The sequence below is a fragment of the Gobio gobio genome (genome assembly GCF_949357685.1).
Source record: "Gobio gobio genome assembly, chromosome: 4".
Lineage (NCBI taxonomy): Eukaryota > Metazoa > Chordata > Actinopteri > Cypriniformes > Gobionidae > Gobio > Gobio gobio.
This window is the reverse complement of record NC_137100.1, coordinates 46106866-46131114: the sequence shown is the minus strand read 5'-3', so window position 1 is coordinate 46131114 and position 24249 is coordinate 46106866. Positions and strand designations below refer to the sequence as shown.

At 40.4% G+C, this 24249-nt stretch overlaps 1 protein-coding gene and 1 long non-coding RNA gene across 2 annotated transcripts in view; both read left to right on the top strand.

The window, feature by feature from the left end:
- trpm3 (transient receptor potential cation channel, subfamily M, member 3) overlaps positions 1-24249 on the top strand; it is a gene marked incomplete at both ends in the record, with an annotated part of 178491 nt that overhangs the window by 103654 nt on the left and 50588 nt on the right. Inside the window, 1 exon segment of the mRNA XM_079815722.1 lies at positions 23486-23660. Coding sequence (XP_079671848.1) covers positions 23486-23660 — 175 coding nt within the window.
- On the top strand, positions 19137-21373 carry LOC307125674. The gene is made up of 2 exons (XR_013816407.1): positions 19137-19315; positions 19789-21373. It is a non-coding gene; the product is annotated as an uncharacterized lncRNA (long non-coding RNA).

Below are 24249 nucleotides of genomic sequence, written 5' to 3'. Positions count from 1 at the left end.
CCATTTCATTGTACACAATTAGGAGCAGTCTGATTGGAATCAGCATTTAATTCCTAGTTCACAAGGGAAATATGTGTGAACGGTCCAATGTGAATTAGAATGGATGTTGGGAAATTCCAGACTTCTAACAGGGAGGAATTCAGTTAGAATGACTTGCGGCCACTGATGGCATCGTTTATGTAAGGATTAATTGACGACGGGATTAGAAAAGTAATGCACACCCAAGACATTTGTCAGGTTTTGTCCTCAAAACGCTCTTGTGTGCAGGACTTTCTTATGCATCTAAACCCAAGCCTCCGTTGCTAATTCCAAAACATCATTTTAGAGCTAGTAACGGAGGCTTGAGATGGCAGACTAATGCAGTTATTAATGCAGTTATTAGAGAGAAAGAGAGAGTATGTGAATTACCTCAGTCTGTGCATGTCTTTCACAACAGTGTTCTGCAGCAGCGTCTTCTAATACAAAGAACCTCGCTAGTGAGAAATATTATGTAGCTTTTAAGTTCCTGAACTATTTTCCTGGTAAAATCATCAGAGCAGCGCTGCCGCTGACAACACGTTTCTGCGTGAGGGTGTGTCTGTGTTTGAGCGAGAGCTAATCGGGGGAGAAAAAAAATATGCTTTCCGTATATAATAAAACATAATTTAGTGGCAAAAAAACATGGAAATAATTTGCCATTTTTATCCTATTGTTTACTATATTTATTTGCTTGGTCAGTGTTGCTGTGAGTGTTGGTTCTTTTGCTGCTGTCGGCTGTAAGGACCTTTTGAAATAACGGAAATCATTTTCTGATGTGATATGGAACTGTAATGCGGTCAAGACCTGCCTGGAACTACTTTAGCCGTGTTCCTCTGAAAATAATTACACACCTTAGAATGTTCGCCAACCAATCAGATTCAAGCATTCAACAGCCCCGTAGTATAATGGTATATACTCACTGTGTTATTTTAGCAACTGATTCACTAAAGCAATTATGCAAATACAGTAACTGTACATAAACTGTACTGTACAGTGCAATCCCCCACCTTGCAGGTTGTTTCTTATTATGCTATTTTAAAGTTTCCTAATTTAGTTTTGGAGGTCTCCAACAACAGGTTTACATGCATCAAAGGTTAAAAAACTTTTTAATTTTCTCATAATATACATTGCACATCACCACAATGTTCACTGATTCTCAAACGACTCGATGGATGAATCAGTCTCTCTAAATCCCTCCCTGTAAATGGCCCAGTCTGCTGTGATTGTTCTACCGCATACAGTGCGTATTTCGGAAACAAACGCCTATTACCATAACTGAACTCCAGCTCCGTCCGTCGCCTGGAGGCTTCCTAAAGCTCAGCGATAGTACACACTGTAAAGACAGTAACGATGACGTCGATTTTACATCAATCCCAAACGTGAGTCCGAATCAATGAAACATTGGAAGAACTAGTTATTCAACCCGAACCCTGAGCAGGACGTTTCTCAGTGATGCTACTCAGTTTGCGGTACATGAGATGTTTCAATTGTAATTCATCACCATCAGCATTAAGTGTGCGTCCTCATCAACAAACCTGTGTGTGTGTGTTTCTAATTTATTGCAGTGCACATGCGGGAACTGTATCAATAACAGCGTATGCGTTATCCCAGCACTAATGTGAATGACTGATGGAACATTAATGTTTGCAAAACAAATCTTGCTCCATCCTTTATCATTACTCAAAGTAGTAAGAATAGACACAGTTTTAGGTAATATTGCAGCCTACAGCTGATTTACAGTAGTATTTCAGAAAGGCGGTAATAACGTAAGTTAGCCGGTTAGCCAGATACCTACAATATGAAACACAAAAAAAACATATTGTAGAGTACAGCGTCTTCTCGACATGATCCTATCCAGTATACGCTGTAGTGTTTGAGGTGGTTCAAGTTTTCCCTGGTGTCTGCGCGCTCAATAAGTGGACGGGCAATATGCTAATGTTTCGTTGTGATGTCACAACGAAACGGCTTGCGATTCATTTAAAAAACGATTCATTTAATTGACTCTTACTTTTGAGAGACAATAACTTTATATACGGTGCACTTTCAGATTTAAAACTTTGCAGGATGTTTTCATTCACTTAAAACTATGTTACACACTACGTGAAAGGTAATCATACAATATATATATATATATATATATATATATATATATATATATATATATATATATATATATATATATATATATATATATATATATATATATATATATACAAAAATATATAATAGGGGCTCTTTAAAGTTATTTTCTTGGTGTAAGATGCCACCCTCAGAATTGAGACACAAGTCACCCGGTGCCATGTTGCTGTGTTTTTTATTATTATTTTATTTTATAATAATTATTGGGATTCTGTTATTTGATATTTGAATATATATATATATATATATATATATATATATATATATATATATATATATATATATATATATATATATATATATATATATATATATATATATATATATATATATATATATACTAATAACTAATTTTTCAAATTGCATGTTTTATTTTGTATTTCATTTAATATAAAAAATTTGACATTTTGTGCATTAGACGTATTTTATTTATTGTGCAAAAATCAGGTGACAGTTGGAATAAGTTTAGCCTGGGGGTCACCTTAGCCTAGTAAATCTTTATTTGCAAATGTTTTAATTATTTGCCTTAAAACTATATTGATTGATGCATCATTATCTTGTTCATGCTATGCTTATCTTTATGTATGTTACAATTTAGCAGTAAATGCAAGTTCTTCTTAAGCAGGGGCATCTTCTTCTACTAGAAAAGAGCAGACTTCTGTGATCTGGGACCATAGATCCACCTCTCTGAATCAATCACCTGAAACTTTAAAATGAAGAGTGTACTTGATTACTAGATATATGCCTGGTTATAATGCTCTCCATCATTTCCAATAGCATTATGTTAATTATTCTAAAAGTGGTTTTGGTGAATTCACCCCTTAGGGAATATCCATAATTTCATTAACATATGAATTAATATTCTCAATTTTTTTATTACATTTGTATGCTGTGTAATATTTAAATTTCACCCTTCATTCAACACTCTAGTCGTTCACACTCTGATTAAAAGTCACATCAAACTATGTTGGCTGATGGTGTTTCTAGCCTAGAAACTTGCTTTAGTCTTCCCTTCTACTAACTGGGTCTCCAAGTGATGAGATGATGAGCTGGTCTTTTTACTTTGGTGGTTTATTTCTGGATTTTGTTCCATGCTGCTCATCTCTGCGGGCTCAATCACATTAGCATAATGGAGCAGTAGCTGCTGTATTGACCAGACAGGAAGGGTGCTGTGGGAGTTTTTTCCATCCTCTTAAATGTTTATTTGATCGGAGTTTTTTTTACCCTCTTAAAGGAGTATTTCAGCAAATGTTGTCGATTTGCACAGAAGATATTTTCGACCAATTCCTTCAGTTTTGTAAAAACAAATCCATGAACAGTAGCCATTGCGCTTAAAATAGAAGCCTATAGGGCACGTATTGGCTACAGAAATATGTAACTATTTTAAAAGTATAACAATAGCTCTAAAACATTACACTTTTAGGATGAGTGGGATAGATTCACTTACTAACATTTTGTGCAGAGTTTCATTAAATCTTAATAATTACACAGTCAGTAATTACAATGTCTTTTTTCACTGAACACGAGGACACAATCTTCACATACCTTTTCCATAGTGACTAAGGGTGTGTAAAGCCACAAAAAGGAGAAAAAGCATAATTATTTGGTCCATATGACAAAAGTTCGGGATCAGTAAGATTTTTTTAAAGAAATTAATACTTTTATTCAGAGGTGACCTTAAAAACATTTATAATGTTACAAAATATTTATTTCAAATAAATGCTGTTCATTGAACGTTCTATTTATCAAAGAATGGCCAGCAGCCAAATCACCCTGTAGCCCAAGACTGAAGCTAAGCAGGGCTGAGCCTGGTCAGTACCTGGATGGGAGACATCCTAAACTAGGTTGCTGCTGGAAGAGGTGTTAGTGGGGCCACAGGGGGTGCTCACTGTGGTCTGTGTGTGTCATAACACCCCAGTATAGTGATGGGGACACTATACTGTCAAAGAGCATTGTCCTTCGGATGAGGCGTTAAACCGAGGTCCTGACTCTCTGTGGTCATTAAAAACCCAGGTGTAACCCCGGCATCCTGGCCAAATTTGCCCTTTGGCCTATGTCCATCATGGCCTCCTAATAATCCCCATATACTGATTGTCTCCTCTCCACCAATAAGCTGGTGTGTGGTGGGTGTTCTGGCGCAATATGGCTGCCGTCACATCATCCAGTTGGATGCTGCACATTGGTGGTGGTTGAGGAGATTCCCCCTTCCATATGTAAAGCGATTTGAGTACCCAGAAAAGCGCTATATACATGTAATGAATTAAAGAATCATGAAAAAATGTATCACAGTTTCCAAAAAAAAAAAAAAAAACGTTTGACAATAATCAAAATAATAAGAAATTTTACTCAAGTACCAAACCAGCACATTAGAATGATTTCTGAAGGATCATGTGACACTTTTCTTAAGCCAAATATCTGTGCAACAAACAAATCGACATTGCACGTCATTGTTCGACGTGTGACATGAGGGTGAGTAAATAATGAGGATCATCTTTGGATGGTTTATTTTTTATCATTATACTCTGCTAGACATTTTCTGTACTTAACTGTAAGGACTATGATGATTAAGGGTCTAATAGACTTATATATAAATAATAGATTATTTGCAGTTACTGTAGGTGTGGAAAGATAGAAAGCTCTGGATCAAATTGAAGTTTAGCCCACACAGATAGAACCAAATGAATAGTGCATGTTTTCTTCCTCACTTTCAGTTCTTGATCATTGTTTGTTTGGCAGTTATTGTCACAAAAACTCATTATACCAGTTTTGGACATGGATCTTGTGTCTAGCTGTTGTTTAATCTCTTGAATAAATAAATAAACCGCATTTGTCACTGCCAGGCAGGTGATGGGACTGTTCACACAAGGTGTAAATGAAATAGATTGAGAGTGACACAGAATGAACTGCCCATTCTTTTTTTCCACGGGACTAAAAAATTTAGATTCATCTTCCATTTACATGCTTGGCAGGGGTGCATACAAATCAACCCATCCCTGCCTCAGTAACACCCCTCATCTCCTCATCTTCCTCTCCCAGAGCACAGGGGCTTGTGTCTATTAATGCTGGGCTTGCTGTCCACTTGTAGTTGTGCCGTAGGTCAATTGGTAAATGTGAAGAGGTTATGGAGTTAGCTGGAGGCACAGGCTTCTCACTGTGGGTATCTGAAACATGGCAGGGGGAACATCAAGTGCTTGGTGGGGGATCAGCACAGAAAGCCACATTTTATGAAACCGAACAACTCAAACTTTTAAAATCTTGTTTACAGTCTCTTGTGTTGTTTTGTTTGTGTTTAACTACTATAACCCTCTAGTTATTTCATTTCATTATCATCATCATGCTTCTGAATGGATCTGATCTGAATGAGAAAAAACTGACTTGATTATTATTTCTCCCTTTTTAATAGATGATCTGCTTTAGAAAGTGAAGGGATGATGAGGATTTTGATGATGATAGTAGAAGATCTAAGATGTCATTTGACATTCTGTGATTAAATGGCAAATGACTCAAAAACAACTTTTCTTTCAGTTGTTTACTTTCTCTGGCCACTGATGTCGTTGGCAGCTGAAGATATCAGCCGTTAGAACAAACTCTGACAAACCAAACACCCTGACAAACAAACACCCTGCCCACCCAGATTCTTTTCAAAGTCTCTTTGGGATCTACTGAGGGTTGTTGGAAAGAAAAGGTTAGGTTTGGATGACATTATAATAAAATAGCACAAGCAAACACTCATCTGCTTTTTTAAATATTTTAATTTCTTATCTGATTGGTCTATTTCTCTCTCTCTCTTTATGAGATTTGTGACAGCATGTTTCATTGCTCTTCACGCTCAAATTGAAAACCTTTGGAAACCAAATTACTTTCCCCCAAAAAACTTCTCTTAGAATGCCTATGATTACAGTGTCATCATTATGTTTTGTTCTGCTTAGTTTCATTGGGCCCTATTTTAACGATCTATGCACATGGTCTAAAGCGTACGGCGCAAGTACATTTAGGTTATACAAGTAACAAGGACAAATGGTCGGGAAGCCCGGCGCATGATCTAAAAGGGTCGTCCCTATTCTCTTAATGAATAATGGGTGTGTTTTGGGTGTAACGTGCAATAAACCAATCAGAGTGTCGTCTCCCATTCCCTTTAAAACCCAGGTGCACTTGCACCATGGCAGATTGCTATTTACATGGTGGATTATAGACACCCTCAACCTAACAAGTCAGTTTAAATACATGTGTGTATTGGCACGATTGGTCAAATAATTAGCCAATTTCATTCGTCATTACTGCAAATAGGTCATTCTGATACATGCAATTACTATCCGTTATGACATGTAGGCATTTTTATATTTATATAAACAATAATAATCTTTTACATTTTAATCTTTAATTTTTCATATTTAAAAATGTTTGTGTCCTGTGTGTGTAATAAGCAGAGTGTACGCACGTTGTGGACCCGCCTATAGGTGCATATTACTAACGCGCTCTTTAAATAACAAAAAAATATTTCGCTATTGACTTTAGATCAGGTTTCAGTTGGTCAATGGTGCAGTCTATTTCAGTTGCCTCAAAATAGCAAAACGCCAACAATGCGCCTGAACACACCTCGTTTTCTGACCTGCTCGTTTGCCAAATGCGTTTGCGCCTATTTGTGCGTCTGGCGCCGCATTGTGTTTTGGTGTGGTTCTGTTCTGTTTCTTTTTTCTGCATTTGTATGTTGACTTAGTTTCCTTGTGTGTACCAATTATTCACTAATTAAGTACGCCTGTTGCTCATTTAGTTTCCTTGTTTACCCCTGTGTGTTTAAGTCTTTATTTACCTTTGTTTAGTTGTCCATTCTACATCTGGTGTATTGCGGTTGTTATGTTCCATAGTGTTCTTAGTTATGTTATGTTAATAAATTCAATACTGCTGCAAATATATCCCTTTTCTCATCTTTATAGCAACCAAGTGTGACAGAAAAACACCCTAAAATATGGATATAGCTACAGTAAATATAGCCTCAGCAGGGAAATTTCACAGGTCTGAAAGGGCTGTCATTTTTTTTTCAAGGTGGCAGAGACATTGAGGACTATGTGGAGTATTATACCAACATCTGCCACCTTGCATCCTGTGATGACCTCGTCCTGATGGAGGGCACGCCACGCCAGACTCAGAGCCTAGCCAGCTGTCTTCCATGCCTCACATGTAGAAGATGACAGAGCCCACCACAGACAGAGAGCCCGAGTCTGCCGCAATGAAAGAGCAGGATAAGAGGACTGAGCTGAGCATCACCCCACAGTTAGTCTGACCAGGTGTGTGAGCCGGCAACACCGTGCTTCGCCATGGGGTTGCTTGTGGAGTACGAGGGTCTCTTGTCTCCGCTGGTCACCCAAGGCTGTGTCCGAAATCGCATACTCTCTTTTGTAGGTACTTAATTTGAATAAGTAATTACTTCATGGCCGATTTCCATGTCTTCTTTTATTGCCGCTATTCCACCCAGCACCAAGCCTGTGTCGTTGCCTAGCGACATAAGTCTGTCATTAACGATGCTCCCATCCAGCCTCCCTCTCCCTCCTCTGCCCAATCCAGCCAGTCCGCCTCCAGCAGCCGAGCCCATCACTCCACCTTGGCTGGTCGACCTCTTGTCTCCACCTTGGCTCCTCCCTCCCTCGGCTCCACCTGAGACCATCATCCTTACGAATGGCCAGCAGCCATTTCACCCTGTAGCCCAAGACTGTAGCAGGGCTGAGCCTGGTCAGTACTTGGATGGGGGACCTCCTAGGAAAACGTCTCAGGTTACGTATGTAACCATGGTTCCCTGAGAGGGAACGAGACGCTGCGTCAAAACGCTTAGAGAACGCTTCTGCGTGATTGCGTCTTGAAGCACTTGTGGAATCAGTCCAATGGACAGACGGAACGTCATAGACGGGTGACGTCATAGACCGGAAACTATAAAGCACCCGTGAACACAGACAGAACTAGCTTCTGAAAAAGCCTGAAAGAAGTCGCTCACGGGCACACAGGGAATATGGCAGGGTGACGCAGCGTCTCGTTCCCTCTCAGGGAACCATGGTTACATACGTAACCTGAGACGTTCCCTTTCAAGGGAACTCGCGCTGCGTCAAAACGCTTAGAGAACGCAATACCAACGCCGCCATAAGAGCATGTGACCGTATGTGTGAAATCAAAAGTGCACACTAATACGATAGCACCTGCACCCCAGGAGTGGTCAAAGCAGATTAGTTTCCCTTGGTCTGACGCCGAGGAGGACAAAGGCCAGCAGTACTATAGGTATTACAATGCTAGTAGAATTTTTTCCCCAGCAACACAGCCTGGCCTAGGATGAAGTTCCCTATGCCGGGCGCAAACCCTTGACTGCAGATCTATGCCTCAAAAAGCCACGAAGGAAACAAGTAACTAGCGGGTGTCTCCTCAAAGAAACCTCACCCAAAAGGAGCGTGGAAAGCAGCTAAGGCTGCCACATACACCTTCAATGTGGCTAGAATACAGTTCCCTAGTGGACGGAGCTCTGGAGTGATATATGGTCTCGACAGCCTCGGCTGAGAGACCTGAACTTATGGGCTGGGCCCCCTCGGAGGCCAGGCCCAGTTTCACCCTCCTGGCAGGGGTGATGATCAAACCTCTCACTTAAGAGTTAAATTCCCTACTGAACGGAATCTCCAGCGGAGAGCCATCCAGAAGAGAAACTAGGTCTGGGCCCTACTCTGGCCCGCCAGTACGGAGCTATTAACAGCAGACGAGCCACGTCTCGGCAAATTCTCTCCAGAACTCCCAGAAGCAGAGCAATCGGGTAAAGGTGTACAGGGTGGCCTCGGCCATTCCCGTATCATGGTGTCCAGTCCCGGAGGAGCTGGATAACCACAAGAGCTCCGCCACCTCGGTGTGGAGTCTATATTTACCCGGGCCTCAGCCAGTGCCTCAGCAGGATCACTCATGATCGCTCCCCCAGCCCGCAAAGGAAGACTCTGTCGTTAGCGTAACGCGACGAACATGAGTCTCCAATACCGGCCTTTAGGACGTTAACCAAGGATCTTTCCACATAACTAGAGCACGAAGGCATCGCCGCGTGACTTCAATCATGCGGTGCAGGTATCCCCTCAGGGAAACCCCTTGGTTATGAGCCACCACTGTCATGGTCTCATGCTCAGCAGGCCAAAAAGGTATCCCCGTTGGACGCAACTGCCATGAAACCTAACAGATTCTGCCATGGTGCCAGTCCCTCAAGACTGACCTCTGACATACTGCGAACAGCAAGCGCAGTGCCCTGAAGCACGAAGGCGCAGGGAACAACTGGCCTGACTGCTCTAGGACCCTCCTCGGAGGGGGCGCACACCCCAGGGCCACTACGTTTCCGGGTGGAACCTGAGATAAGCTTGTTAGGGACCACTGCGCCCCGAAACACACGAGGTGGCGGGGTTAGCAGAATGGTCCCCCCCAGACATGATATTGATATCGTCGGAAATATTAGAGATACCAGTCTCTCGAGACTGGCCTCTGGTGTACCACAAGCAGCAAGCGCAGTGCCCTGAAGCACGAAGGCGCAGGGAACAACTGGCCTGACCGCTCTAGGACCCTCCTCGGAGGGGGCGCACATCTCAGGGCCACTACGTTTCCGGGTGGAACCTGAGATATGTGCTCGTTAGGGACCACTGCGCCCCGAAACACACGAGGTGGCAGGGTTGACAGAATGGTCCCCCTGAGGGCACCGAAGGGAGACGGGCACCGTATAATGAAGTAGAGACCGCCTTCCTATGGAGGGGATCCTCAGAGACATGATATTGAAATTGTCAGAAATATTATCGATACCAGTCTCTCAAGACTGGCCTCTGGTGTACCACAAGCAGCAAGCGCAGTGTCCTGAAGCACGAAGGCGCAGGGAACAACTGGCCTGACTGCTCTAAGACCCTCCTCGGAGGGGGCGCACATCCCAGGACCACTACGTTTCTGGGTGGAACCTGAGATGTGCTTCCTTCTTTTTCTTTCTTTTTCCAGACTGCATCTACACGCTGCCTCGGCAAAACATGAGATGCAGTGTTATATTGCTCTAGAGAGTGACCACTCATGATTTCTACCCCCAGCCCGCAAAGGAAACTCTGTCGTTAGCGTAACGCGACGAACATGAGTCCCCAATACCAGCCTTTAGGGCATAAACCAAGGATCTTTCCACATAACTAAAGCACGAAAGCATCGCCGCGTGACTTCCATCATGCGGAGCAGGTATCCCCTCAGGGAAACCCCTTGGTTATAAGCCACCACTGTCACGGTCTCATGCTCAGCAGGCCAAAAAGGTATCCCCGTCGGACGCAGCTGCCATGAAACCTAACAGATTCTGCCATGGTGCCAGTCCCTCAAGACTGACCTCTGACATACCGCGAACAGCAAACACAGTGCCCTGAAGCACGAAGGCGCAGGAAACAACTGGCCTGACTGCTCTAGGACCCTCCTCGGAGGGAGCGCACACCCCAGGGCCACTACGTTTTCCGGGTGGAACCTGAGATATGAGCTTGTCAGAAATATTAGAGATACCAGTCTCTCGAGACTGGCCCGTGGCCACAAGCAGCAAGCGCAGTGCCCTGAAGCACGAAGGCGCAGGGAACAACTGGCCTGACTGCTCTAGGACCCTCCTCAGAGGGGGCGCACATCTCAGGGCCACTACGTTTTCCGGGTGGAACCTGAGATATGTGCTCGTTAGGGACCACTGCTCCCTGAAACACACGAGGTGGCAGGGTTGTCAGAATGGTCCCCCTGAGGGCACCGAAGGGAGACGGGCACCGTATAATGAGGTGGACACCGCCTTCCTACGGAAGGGACCCTCAGAGACATGATATTTATATCGTCAGAAATATTAGAGATACCAGTCTCTCAAGACTGGCCTCTGGTGTACCACAAGCAGCAAGCGCAGTGCCCTGAAGCACGAAGGCGCAGGGAACAACTGGCCTGACTGCTCTAGGACCTCCTCGGAGGGTGCGCACATCCCAGGACCACTACGTTTCCGGGTGGACCCTGAGATATGCGTTCGCCAGAGACCACTGCGCCCCGAAACACATGAAATGGCGAGGTTGGCAGAATGGTCCCCTTGAGGGCCCCGAAGGGAGATGGGCAGCGTATAATGTGGTGAACACCGCCTTCCTACGGAGGGTTTCCCTCAGAAACCTGACATTGATGGCATCAGGAGTTTTACTTTGACAAAGCCCTCTTTATGACAATAACGGTCTTTCAATACCGCCTTGCCTGAAGAGAACTTCACTCTGCTTCCACATTTTGGAATTAGAAAGGGCATGAAGCACTCAGCGCATGCTCTTACCATAACCATGGATTTTTAGAAATATGTATATATATGTTCCATATATAAAGAATTCTCAAGCCACAAAGAAATATGATTTAATTTGTCAAAATGAAATGCATTCAAAACCACTCAGATGTTCACTCTTTTGGCTGAATATTATTGGCATGAAAAATGCAAAGAGGAGTCAAACATAGGAACAGAGAAAAAGGCTTCTCTTTTTCTTTTTCTCTTCCTTCTTTCCCCCATTTATAAATGCATTGTGGCAACATGATCTACGTGTTGCCTCGGCAAACACGAGATCCATTGATTTCTCTTATATTTCAGAATGTAATCTACGTGTTGCCTCGGCAAACACGAGCTCTGTCCATTATATATGTATTTTTTTTTTTTTTTTTTTTTTTTTTTTTTAGCAGACCCTGATCTATGCGTTGCCTCGGCAAAACGCAAGATCAAACGCTACTATATTGCAGACTGTAATCTACGTGTTGCCTCGGAAACACGAGCTCTGCAAATCCGTTACATTCTTAGCAGTCTACACGCTGCCTCGGCAAAACGTGAGATGCAGTGTTTATATTGCAGACTGTAATCTACATGTTGCCTCGGCAAATATGAGATCCGAGTCGTTATTTTCTCTTTTTCGCTACGTGCTTTTCTTACACATTTGAGAAATTTATCAATGAATGTCCGCCCACTCCTTTTTTATGAAAGCTGACGCACATACATATGTCTCTGCGCTTCACCCGGGGCGGAAGGAACCGCAAGCGTGCTTCCAACCCTGAGATGAAACACTGGATTCGGCAGGTGAAGGCAGAGAAAGGGCGATGCCCGTCTCCAACCCCTCTGCCGGACCTATTTGCGATCCCCACGACTGAAGCCGCCGCTCTGCCTCGGCAGAAGGGACCTGAGCCGCGGGGAACGCGAGCCGAAGCGCCCTCGTCGGAGAGCGCCCGGCGGCTTAACGAACAGTCAACACACATAGAATATGCATCCCCACCCGTAATGAAATGAGGGCAGGGATGAACACATCCAGTGAATTGCTGTCACGTTTGTTTTACTTTTATGTTTTTCTTTTACAAGAACAAAGGTGGAAAACTCCTGCCTAACTTTTTTTTTTTTTTTTTTTTTTTTTTTTAAAGACAGACAAAAAACACCAGTTTTTACAGACAAGATTCACACAGAGCGCTTCTTGAAGGCGAAGAAGCTAGTTCTGTCTGTGTTCACGGGTGCTTTATAGTTTCCGGTCTATGACGTCACCCGTCTATGACGTTCCGTCTGTCCATTGGACTGATTCCACAAGTGCTTCAAGACGCAATCACGCAGAAGCGTTCTCTAAGCGTTTTGACGCAGCGCGAGTTCCCTTGAAAGGGAACCAGGTTGCTGCTGGAAGAGGTGTTAGTGAGGCCAGCAGGGGGTGCTCACCCTGTGGTCTGTGTGGGTCCTAACATCCCAGTATAGTGATGGGGACACTATACTGTCAGAAAGACATTAAACCGAGGTCTTGACTCTCTGTGGTCATTAAAAAATCCCAGGATGTCCTTCTGAAAAATACTTCTCCGCGAAAGATGCATTACTCAAGCCACATACAAGATATTCCTGAAAGAAAAATTGCTTCCTCCTGCTCTGACAATGTTCCCCAACTCGAAGGATTGTTTTTTCTTGCCTTCATTTCGAGATCGGAAAACATGGCATATTTTAGTGTTATTTTGACCAGTTGTCACATTCTGCAAATAAATGCTCTAAATGACAATATTTTTATTTGAAATTTGGAAGAAATGTTGTCAGTAGTTTGTAGAATAAATCAAAAATGCTAATTTTACTCAAACATACAGATAAATAATAAATCCAGAGAAACTGCTACTTTTGCAGTGGTCTCTTAATTTTTTACACAGCTAATGTATTTGTTACCAAATTATGTTTATGTATCTCTATTCAGATAGAGATGGATATGGGTGGGGCTTAAACCTGAATATATTCAATTAGAATTTGACACAATTTCCAATTAACAAAAAAATTACCAGTTAATTTTAGTGGGTTAAAAAACATAAAGTATGATGAGTGTAGCTTGATTATGTGGTGATTATTTTAACGAATAGCTCTAAAAAGGGTTACGTTACTACTTTTAATCAGTCTAAAATACTTATCTTTATAATTAAAGCATCAGCAGTTATAGAATTTATTTCATTTTCATTTATTTCAACAAAATGAACATTATAACTGACATATACCCAAATTAGTCAGAATAGAAAAAAGTTCAAAATTTGGCCATGGCTTTTAACTTTTTGAGAACATAAACATGATGACAGATGAATAATATATATCTTGTCCTGTTGTAACATAAGAGCTTGTCTAGACAGAGTGGCAGCCATGCTGAATGGGAGCGAGCTGCTATGTATGTGTGTTAGTGTGTGGGGGAAAAAGCCTTCCTGTAAGCCCACAAACATCATCCCTGATCAATAAATATCACCTAAATAAAACAGAAAATGATATAGAGGGAAAACAAGAGACACAGAGAGATAACAGTGGGAAGAAGAGGTCTGGAATGAAGAAGAAAATCCCTCTGTTTCTGATTCCTATACCAACTGAGCAGTTGCTTTTGAAGTCGGTGTGCTGCTAAAAATAGAGATTACTTTATGTAACCGTACCCATTTTAGGCACAATGATGACAGCACGTGTATCTGGTGTACCTCTCTGTCTGTCTCTCTCTTGCTCTCCTTTTCCCTCCTTCCCTCTTTCTTTATCTCACGTTGCATAATTTAAGCTGTGGTAGGAGGATCTAGCTGCAACATGCTTTTTGAATTATAGTCACAACATCATAACTTGTACTCTTCAAGTTGTAGGAAAGAGTCAGAGCACAGGAGAACTGATCTGTCTCTCCCACAGGTGCTCTCCCACTGCACACACTCCTGTTAATTAAACCCAGAGCGGTCAATTGCAGCTGATTAATGAATGCAGAGATGCATCTGATTGTGCAGCAAGTGTGTACTTCCACAGCAAAAGAAAAGTTACATTTCAATGTGCACTAAAGTTGTATTAAGTTGTCCTTGCAGGCTGCGCAAAAAATGACATGACCGGTGTTGTCCAATTAACAAACAAATGACCAGTTCTTTTTAGTGGGTTAAAAAACATAAAGCATGATGAGTGTAGCTTGATTATTATGAGTGATTATTTCACTGAATAGCTCTAAAAAAGCTAAATTGCCAATTTGAATCAGTCTGAAACACTTCTCTTTATCATTAAAGCATTAGCAGTGATAGAATTTCTTTCATTTATAAGCAAAATGGACATTATAACTGACATATACCCAAATTAATCAGAATCCAATCACAGTTAGAATCAGATTGCGAGCTTGTGAGCCGTAATGGAATTGTTTGGTCATCAAATTCAGTACATATGGCAGCAATTGAATTCTCCAGATAAAAGTTAGAAAAAGAAAACACTTTCTTCAGAGTGTCTCATGAGGGCTATTTTCTATTCACTGTGGCTAAGTGGATGTTGGGCGTCATGTTGACAGACACAATTGGGTTATGATGAGGATGTCTGGAAGGTCAGTCATAACAGCCATTCACCAGAATAATCTATTCCTCTTCATGCCAAAATGAACCAAATGCCTCTTTTTATATGCTTTCCCTTTTACTTGCTTTCCTTGTTCATCCTTAAAGGGACTATATGCAACTTTTCCCCCAAAATAAACGTAACAATAGCCTTTTTATTTTACTATTTATGACTCAAACATCTCCTGATGAGCATACTGACACCTTGTCCGCTCACAGTGGGTGCACCTATAAGCCTGTATCCTATTTTTCCTATTTTCTGGCGGGTCGTTTTTTCCCGCGCTGTCTGCGGATGTGACGTCACCACCGCTGCGAGAGCGAGCAGAAAATAAGAGCAGTTCTGTTTTTTGGCCACAGGTGTCAGTCGCGAGTTTAAATTTCAGAAAAACGCATATAGCCCCTTTAAAGGGGGTATGTAACGGGGGATATTGATATGTGAACAAAGAGGCGGGAACCGGCGAACGTTTAAAAGACGTACAAAATAAACAAATAAACCGAAAGTAAAAGCGGCAGCTCCTGGACGACTGCCGCGAACACACATAACAAAACGTGAACAAAACACAACTTAAACTCCAGGCCTGGTCCTTTCTAATCCTTCACTGTCGTCGCTCCTCCTTTTATGCTCCCTTCACTCCTCCGTGAGAGATCCGAGACCGGTGTGACGCGCAGCTGGCGCTCATCATCCAATCACTCACCGGCCTCGCATCACTCTCTCGCGGCTCTCGCTCGCCCTTCTCGCCACAGGGTCATGAATTGCATTTTTAATAATGTTTCCTGAGGTGCACTTATAATCTTAGTATGATTTTTACTCCAAAAATGTTCATAATTTAGAAATAAAAGGCCATTTTCTATCCTGTATTAGCCTTCTGATTTTAATGCTCTGTTTGAAGGGGCGTGTCTGCTGTGAGACTTCACTGTAAATGCCCACCTCTGTGACTAAATGCTTACCTTGGAACTATCTTAAAAAAAAATTACTAAGTTTTTACTATTACAGCTGTCAAGATTAACTAATAGTGAAAATTGTTGATTATATTTAGATCCACTCCCGTCGCATGAAAGGTTGAAGCAATGAGCATTGTAGCCGATGACAGACATGTCTGTTTAGCGCATGAATGCAGTGATCTTGTCATTGCAGCTCAATTTCTGCACTCTCAAGAAGGCTTTCATCATAATTAAAAGTGCAAACACGATGTAAATAAGAGATTCATTGTGCAGTGTAGATAGCGTCGTTGATTATAACGGGAGTTTTGGCCAGAGTCCAGAACAGTCACTGCTAAATTCGCACCTTGTGATTGACAGCTCCAGGGAGGGTTCTTTGATTGCTTTCTGTATATAATTTAATCATAATTACAATAACAGGGTGTCCGCGGGGTTGTAAAAGGTAGTAAATGAAATTAGACAAAATTAAGGGCATTAAAAAGTAGTAAACGTCATCTGACGAGGTATTACATTTTCGAGACCAATTTTTTTTAGATACATTTTCAATTTGTGTTAAGTACAGGCCTTTTTTTTTTTCAAAAATTCGCGTGGATTTATTTATATGTTGAGAGTAGGACCTTCGCGATATCATGTGAGGTGGTGTTCATTCGCGCGCACGCTGAAACAAACTGGGTACCCGGCTGGCTTGCTGACAAACATGTAGGCCTACGCGAGCTCGCTTCCATTCAGTAATTAAAGCATGGGGAAATGTAAGTTCTCGGACCTCTGGCTGGAGGACTCATGATTTAAAGACTGGCTTAGGCCAATAGTTTGCAACAGCCGCGAGGCCTATTGCCACGTTTGCAAGAAGACAATTAATATAACCTGGGTGGGGGTGAATGGCGTCAAATCGCATATGTAATCATATAGCAGCCACCAAGCTCGCGCGGACGTAGCGAGCAGCTTCCCATATCAATGTTCTGCGCTACGGATGCATCAACGACCCCAACCTCCACTGCGACTGCTCTCCCGATTCAAACCACTGCCAGTAGCCTAACGTTAGTCCTAGCAGCTTCATCAACAGGTGCGTGACAGACGTCAGACAGCAGACGCTATGCCCTATCACCAACGCTACATTGCGATCTGTGGTGTTTAGACCTTGCAACTAAACACCACTCTTTATATTTGAGCGATGGCATTGAAGAGCTGTTTCGATTTATGCAAGTTGCTTAAAGCTGGGCATACACTGTGCGATTTCAGCAAGGTTATCTACTTACACTGTACGAGTAGATCGCATGCGATGTAAAGCCAAAGCTCATGGTTTATGTGCTCACACCATGGCTCGGATCGTCGAACGCGACTTGTCTGCTCACGAGTGAAATATGCGCAAAAAACCTATAACAGAGAGATAGCCTATAAATTAATCAGCTATCGATATCAGGGGATTTAGCATTTACAATTTATGTATATAAATGATGATTATTATTATTATTAGGGTAGGCCTACTTTTATTATTAAATTGATATTACATTTAATTTGCCCCCGTGATAATTTCATAATGCATCAATGCATAACCGACGCTGCATAATAAAAGAATAGATAGATTAGCTTACTCCTCATTATTTTAATACATTTTGCCCAATTAAACAAGGAATTATAGGCCTATAATTAAAATGATTATCAGTCTATAATTTGTCAGAACACTACAATAATATCAGTATTATCAGAAAGTAAGAGCAGCTTTATTTCAAAAACAACTTGTTTAAGACGAAATGGGCCTATACTTCTCTTCTAATTTGTTTCACAATATGGGCCACAAGAGAAATATTAAGAATATAAATTCAGACAGTTATAGGCTATACGTTATCAGCATATGTTAAAGCAGATTTATATAAATAACGAGATATCTCTTGTCTCTGTGAGTATATGCGCCGAAAGCTTGTCAGATTTTACTTTCACTTTCTGTAGTGAATAATTGACTAGGTTTGAGACTTCACCGACTCTCGCGCACATTGCGTTTTTGTGTGATATCCACTGACTCGCCTTCATGATTTAAAACGAAAAAGAAAGAAAATCTATATTGCGCTGTGAAAATTGCTCTCGTTTCCCTCTGTACACTGCACGAACTATGAAGAAGATGTCTCCTTCCTCTTCTGTCTTTATTTCTATTCTCATCTCTGTGGGCAGTTGATGTTAAGTTATAATGACCTCGTTACATTGTGATGCAATATGTTATTCCATTTGGAAAGATATTTCATTTACGCTACTATAGTTGCAGCTTGAAGTCGCGCTGGTATTAAAAAATATTTTTAAGGTATTAAAAAAGGTAGTAAAAGGTATTAAATTCAACTTAAGAAGTTCTGTATATACCCTGAATAATAATTACTATAAACAATTTTGAGACAAAGGGCCAGATAGCCCTTCAAACGAAGATTTTTCAGGACCACACTTCAAATGAAGGGGTATGAGGAGTTTCCCTCCACCGACTCTGTGCTGCTAGAATGTGTGTATGTTGCCACTCGGGATCGATCACTTGCGTGTCGCCTGCCTGCCAGTTTCTCTGTAGCTTCCCAGCAAACATTGGTCCGACGGCAACGTCGTGTCCCTGGCCAAAAATAGTCGCGGTAGGACGGCATAAATCGGTAAAAGTATGTAACACAGAACATTCTTAAAAATGCACTCAGATACATTTGTACCTGTCTACAGTTCTCTCCGGTTGCATGTATAATAGTTACTTTGACTTTTAGCTATGTGTAGTTCAATATATACCCTGTTGTGAATCCGTCGTAAGAGGACGTCACTATGGTGACGTCTTTTACACGTGCATTTATAGTCCATGATGACCCTCTATGAAATCATTGTGAAATATGCAGAAGCTGCTTACACCTTGCATGGTTAATACTGCAATAATTAATTTAAGTGCCCCAAGTAGTTTTTAAGAGGTTGTGAATAGACGTCCACTGACGTCCCGTACACGTCCAGTCAAGACCCATAAAAAAAACCTTTATGAAATACAAGATTTAGCCTATATTTAATTTATTTTGAATATAGGCTAAATATATTTAAAATCACAAAGTGCTCTGTGTGGTTAAGTGATTGTGAACCCACTGCATTTTAGTCATTATTTCAACCCGTTTTATGTATTCGTTGTTATTATTTTTATGGAATGTAGCCTATGCATATGTAAAACAGTAATATATCCTATAACCATTAAGTCTGACTTGAACTGTGCTGCCAAGATGTAGTAACAAAAGATATTAATAAATCTAGCGATATTTCAAAATCCCGCGATATTATAGATTATCTCGCGAGATAGCGTTCCGTTCTCCAGTTCCTGTCTACATTACAACCACGAGGAGAAGAGGACTTGCGGAGAGAGTTTGATATATTATTAAAAATCTACTGTTGGGTAAGTACATTTTGTAGTATTTGATAAATTTACTTGAGTTTTACTTGTTTAACATGAAGGAACCGAAAGAAATGAGGCCCACGTTGTCAACAGAGAATTACTTGAGTTTTGGCTAATTAGCTAGTAGGCTAAACGTTACTTTCAACTTAAACACGTTTAATTATACAGCACAAGTTATTACTGTAACCTATTAATGTAGCCTTTTGAGAGTTTCTTTCAGAAAGTAATGCTTCCATCCCCCACTAACACCCATTTAGAGCAGAACATCTTTTATAGAGTAAAATAAAATGTAATGCATGTTGATTACATTTTTCTTATGTTTAACTCATGATTCATTCATCTTGTTGCATGTTTTTATTTATTTTTTATTGAGCTGTGAGATCATTTTTGCAATACATTTTGAAAATAAGTGCATGTCATTTACCTCAAATTTTTCCTATTATTTTAAAAATAAATATATTCTCTTCCCTCAGATGCTGTGAATAGGTGGACTCTGAGATTGATGCAGCAATAGCAGAACACCTGAATCACTCTCCAGGAAGAGCTGTTGGTGATGGTTACAAAAAATTACAAACAAAATAACTACTTTAATGTGTTTAAGGGATAGTTCCCCCAAAAATGAAAATTGTTGTCATTTACTCACCCTCGTGTTTCAAACCTGTATACCTTTCTATGTTCTGCTGAACAAAAAGATGTCTAACCCTTGTTTAACCCTCTTAATTTGGGAATTAAGAGGGACACCACAGACCCCAGGCAACAAAATGTAATTTTATAAACTATGTTTATTAATGTTTTTACTCAACATCTGTGCAGTTTTTGGAGAATTTATAATAATTGTTAAATTTATATAAATAAATTAAAACACAAAATCAGTTTATGTAAAATTCACTTTATAAAAGACCCAAAATTCTAACTTTCATTCGTGGGGATAACATGGATAATTTGACATTGTTTAGTGTAAGATTTTTGCCCATCCTTTGGAAAATACAGTTTTATAATAATAATAATAAAAAAAAGACTTTTACCAGTAAATGGCTGCAAAGCTCCACTATTTGCTTACTATGTGACTGACTGAAAGACATTTTTCACAAGTATCTTACAGTTGGATTCATATCTAAATGTTATGAAATCACAATTATAACAATTAAAATTAATTAATTTAGTCAAAGTTTAGTATTTTTTTTGTACTGAATTTTTTTTCAATGTTACATTATGATTAGAATCAAACCAGAGTCTTTAGAATTTATCATTTTATTTCAAACATCTGATTTTCTTATAATTCTACAAATTGAATGTACACTTCAGTTACTAACTGTAACAGAACAAAAATTTACAGAAATTAAGTTATTACATATTGAGTAAACAATACACAACATGAACATCAAAATGCTATGAACTGAACAGCAATAACAAATTGAACAAATATTCCTGTATGTGTGTGTTTGAGCATGATCATTTTGCATTGTGGATGTTTTATGCATTGTTGGAAGTGTGCCACTTCATTTCTGTATGCATGTTCTGTTGTTTTTGAGGATGAAATTTGTTCTAAGCAGCCTGAGTGTGACTTTTTTTTGTCACACGAACATAAAAACAGATATCAATCCAATTAATTGTTTTTATTTGTAGATTTAGAGAGTGTTGACAACCGTACAAAGTCTCATGCCATTTGCACAAAGGGAACTTTTTATTTGAGCAAACGTCCATTGGGGTCAGAAAAGACCCTTGAAGAATGTTTGTAACCAAGTAGTTCTCACCTCCCATTAACTACCATAATCATTTTTCCCTACAATGGTAGTTAATGGGAGGCGAGACCTGCTTGGTTACAAAAGAATTTTAAAACATCTTTGTGTTCAGCAGAACATAGAAATGTGGAATGTATAGGTTTGAAACGTGAGGGTGAGTAAATTAATTTTAATTTTTGGGTGAACTATCCCTTTATATAATGATAATTCAGTATTTTGTAATTGTTATTTTAGTTTGGTTAATGGATGTTAAACATTAATGAAAGAAGAAAATCTGTGGCTGTTCAAAAAAATAAAATGTTTTGCTAAATCAGAACATGCTTCTTTTTGCTTATGTCCACAAATGTGTTCTTGTTTGTGATGTACACGTGATTAAAACGTTTCATGGACGTTCAGGTCTGACTGGACCGATTTTGAACCTTTTTAGAACCTGTCAAAATGTGAAAACCAAGACATAATTGATTGCATTTTACGATGTTACACAATGGGTGTGTGATTATTTTATATACACACTTAAATTATGCAGCAACACATTTAAACATCCAGAAGACGACACATTTAAACATCCAGAAGACGACGCATTTAGACGTCCAGGGGCGCGCAGAAAAGACGTGGTATTCACGGCCAGATGACGTCGAAGACGTCCGTTCAACTTTCATTTTGGAACTATTTTTCAACCATGACGGGACGTGTCGGAGGGACGTCTTTTCAACGGTCATTAAACGTCATAATGTTTGCTGGGTTACTAAACGCACTATTTGATTGATTTGAACACATATTAATAATAGTTTAAAAAATATATATCTGGTCATCCTTCATAACGCAGTCGATATTTACATCACATATCGTCTGTAAACTCTTGCGTTACCAAGGCAACGACTGACTTGACATATAACGTATCGCAGCACCACAGTAGATAATGAAACCATATCCGTACCGGCCGGCTCGGATCAGCACGGAATGGAACGGTTAATAAACAAAGAGAACAGTTTGACCCGATGGAAAAGCGGCTTCACCAGGCTTGTATCATTCTGTATCATCTTAGGAAACTCTGGCTCATACGTTTTTGAACTGAAAATGAGCGCCGTTTTATTAAGTCCAAATACAGCGCAAAACTCTGTTGGGAGTGAGTAATTTGTTAAACGTGCTTGCGCCTGATATAGCCGACGCACTTCATTTTGCTGTTTATAATGGTTAAATGTCACAGGACAATAATTAAATAAACGGGGTATGATGACACTACTATAGTAGTGGTGTCCCATTTCGTAGGGGAATGTTTTCACCCCTACGCCTTGGCACTCTGTTTCAAGGGGCAAGGGGAAGGCGAAGGGGTATAAAATAGAATTGGGATTGGGCCTTAATGAGACATTCACATAGTTGAAAATAAATAACCTAGCATAAAATCTTTTTCTAGCATCACGTATGACGTATATGTCTTTTAACTTATTATTTGTTAATATAATTTGAATGCATTATAAAACCCTATTTAAGTAAACTTCACGAGTTTATAGCAGTGGCTGTTTATATAAACTTGCATAAGTGAGCAGAGAAAAACTAGACCCGTCCGAATAGGGCTGTAATGTGACAAAATCCGATACGAGTTGTCTTCGAGGTTGGTTTTTGGACTAACAAGTTTTGAGTTCTGAAACTTACTGTTTTTTATAGTACAATGACCTCTTACATGTCAAAAGATCAAGGCATTTTTTTTTCTCAATTCATGACCCCTTAAAGGCATAGTTTTCCCAAAATGAAAATTCTGTAATTTACCCCTGTTACCTACACATGCATTCTTTCTTTGTCCTGTAGTACGCAAAACTAATTTTTTGGTCTACTACACAGTGAAAGTCATTGGGAAACGGTTTTGTTTTGGACCCTACTGCTATCCATTGTATGGAGAAAAGCAGTTAAAACATTCTTCACAATATCTTCTTTTGTATTCCACAGAAAAGGCATACGGAATGACATGATAATAAATAAATGTTGACAATTCACATTGTTGGCTGAACTATCCCTTTAAAGTTGAAGTGTGTATTTTCTGTGCCACAAAAGGAATTTCGTAAATAATGATTGTTTTCCAAACACTCCCAACACCCCTTTTGCCCCTTCCACTCTGCTCGTCTTCAAACTAATAAATTCCCTGTAAATAGCTTATTATAGGTAGTGCTGCCCAAAACACACACCACTGGTTAAGTCAGACGTTGAAATATCAGACTGCTCAAACAAAGCACCACATGAGCGCAGTGTTTACACTTTATATGAATGGCTTAGCCTTTAGTTGTCTTTGCACATTAAACTAGTAGAGGAGAAAAAATGCACCCTTCACCTTTAATCTTTTTGATTGTTTTCCTTGTAACAACTACCCCCACGGTCGCTCATATTCCCCCTTTTTTGCTCACGTTTCTCTCTCACGTTTCTGCTTCCTCCACAGGGATTGGACAGGGTGTTCCAGTGGTGGCTTTGATAGTGGAGGGGGGCCCTAATGTGATCTCTATCGTACTGGAGTACCTGAGAGACACTCCTCCAGTGCCTGTGGTGGTGTGTGACGGCAGCGGTCGGGCCTCTGACATCCTGGCCTTTGGGCACAAGTACTCAGAGGAAGGCGGGTATGTGAGGTTTATCTCTCTCCACTGTAACAGTACGATAAGATATGAATATTAATTTACATATAGATGAAGATTGAACTGTATCACAGAATAGAGCGCATCAGTAAATTCCCACTTTTTCAGAAGTATTTTTCCCATTAATTTTCTCCATAAGGAATTCTAAGACATGAACGATGCCAACCAGCTATGAGATGAACCACAAATGTTACACACTTTTATTTAAGTGAACATTTTATTTTAGCAATGAACTACTTATCTCATAAAGCACTGCATGTGATCTATTCTTCAGATGTCCATAAATGGTGGGCAGTTTTTAAATATTCATAGTATTTTTGAAATATTTTTTAATATAGAATATAGCAATTTACATTGCTATTGTATAAAATATGTCTTAAAGCAGCACTAAGTAGGTTTTGCTCTCGGGGTCCCCCTACAGTTGGGAAACAGTATTGTCCTCTACTACTGTCGTAAACTCTGTCATTCTACATCAGGGGATGCATCGCACGTGCATTTATTGACATGACAACCATGATAGCCCTGAACACTGCCGGAGTTCACATGCAGGTGTTCTGCTCATAGATGGTTCTGC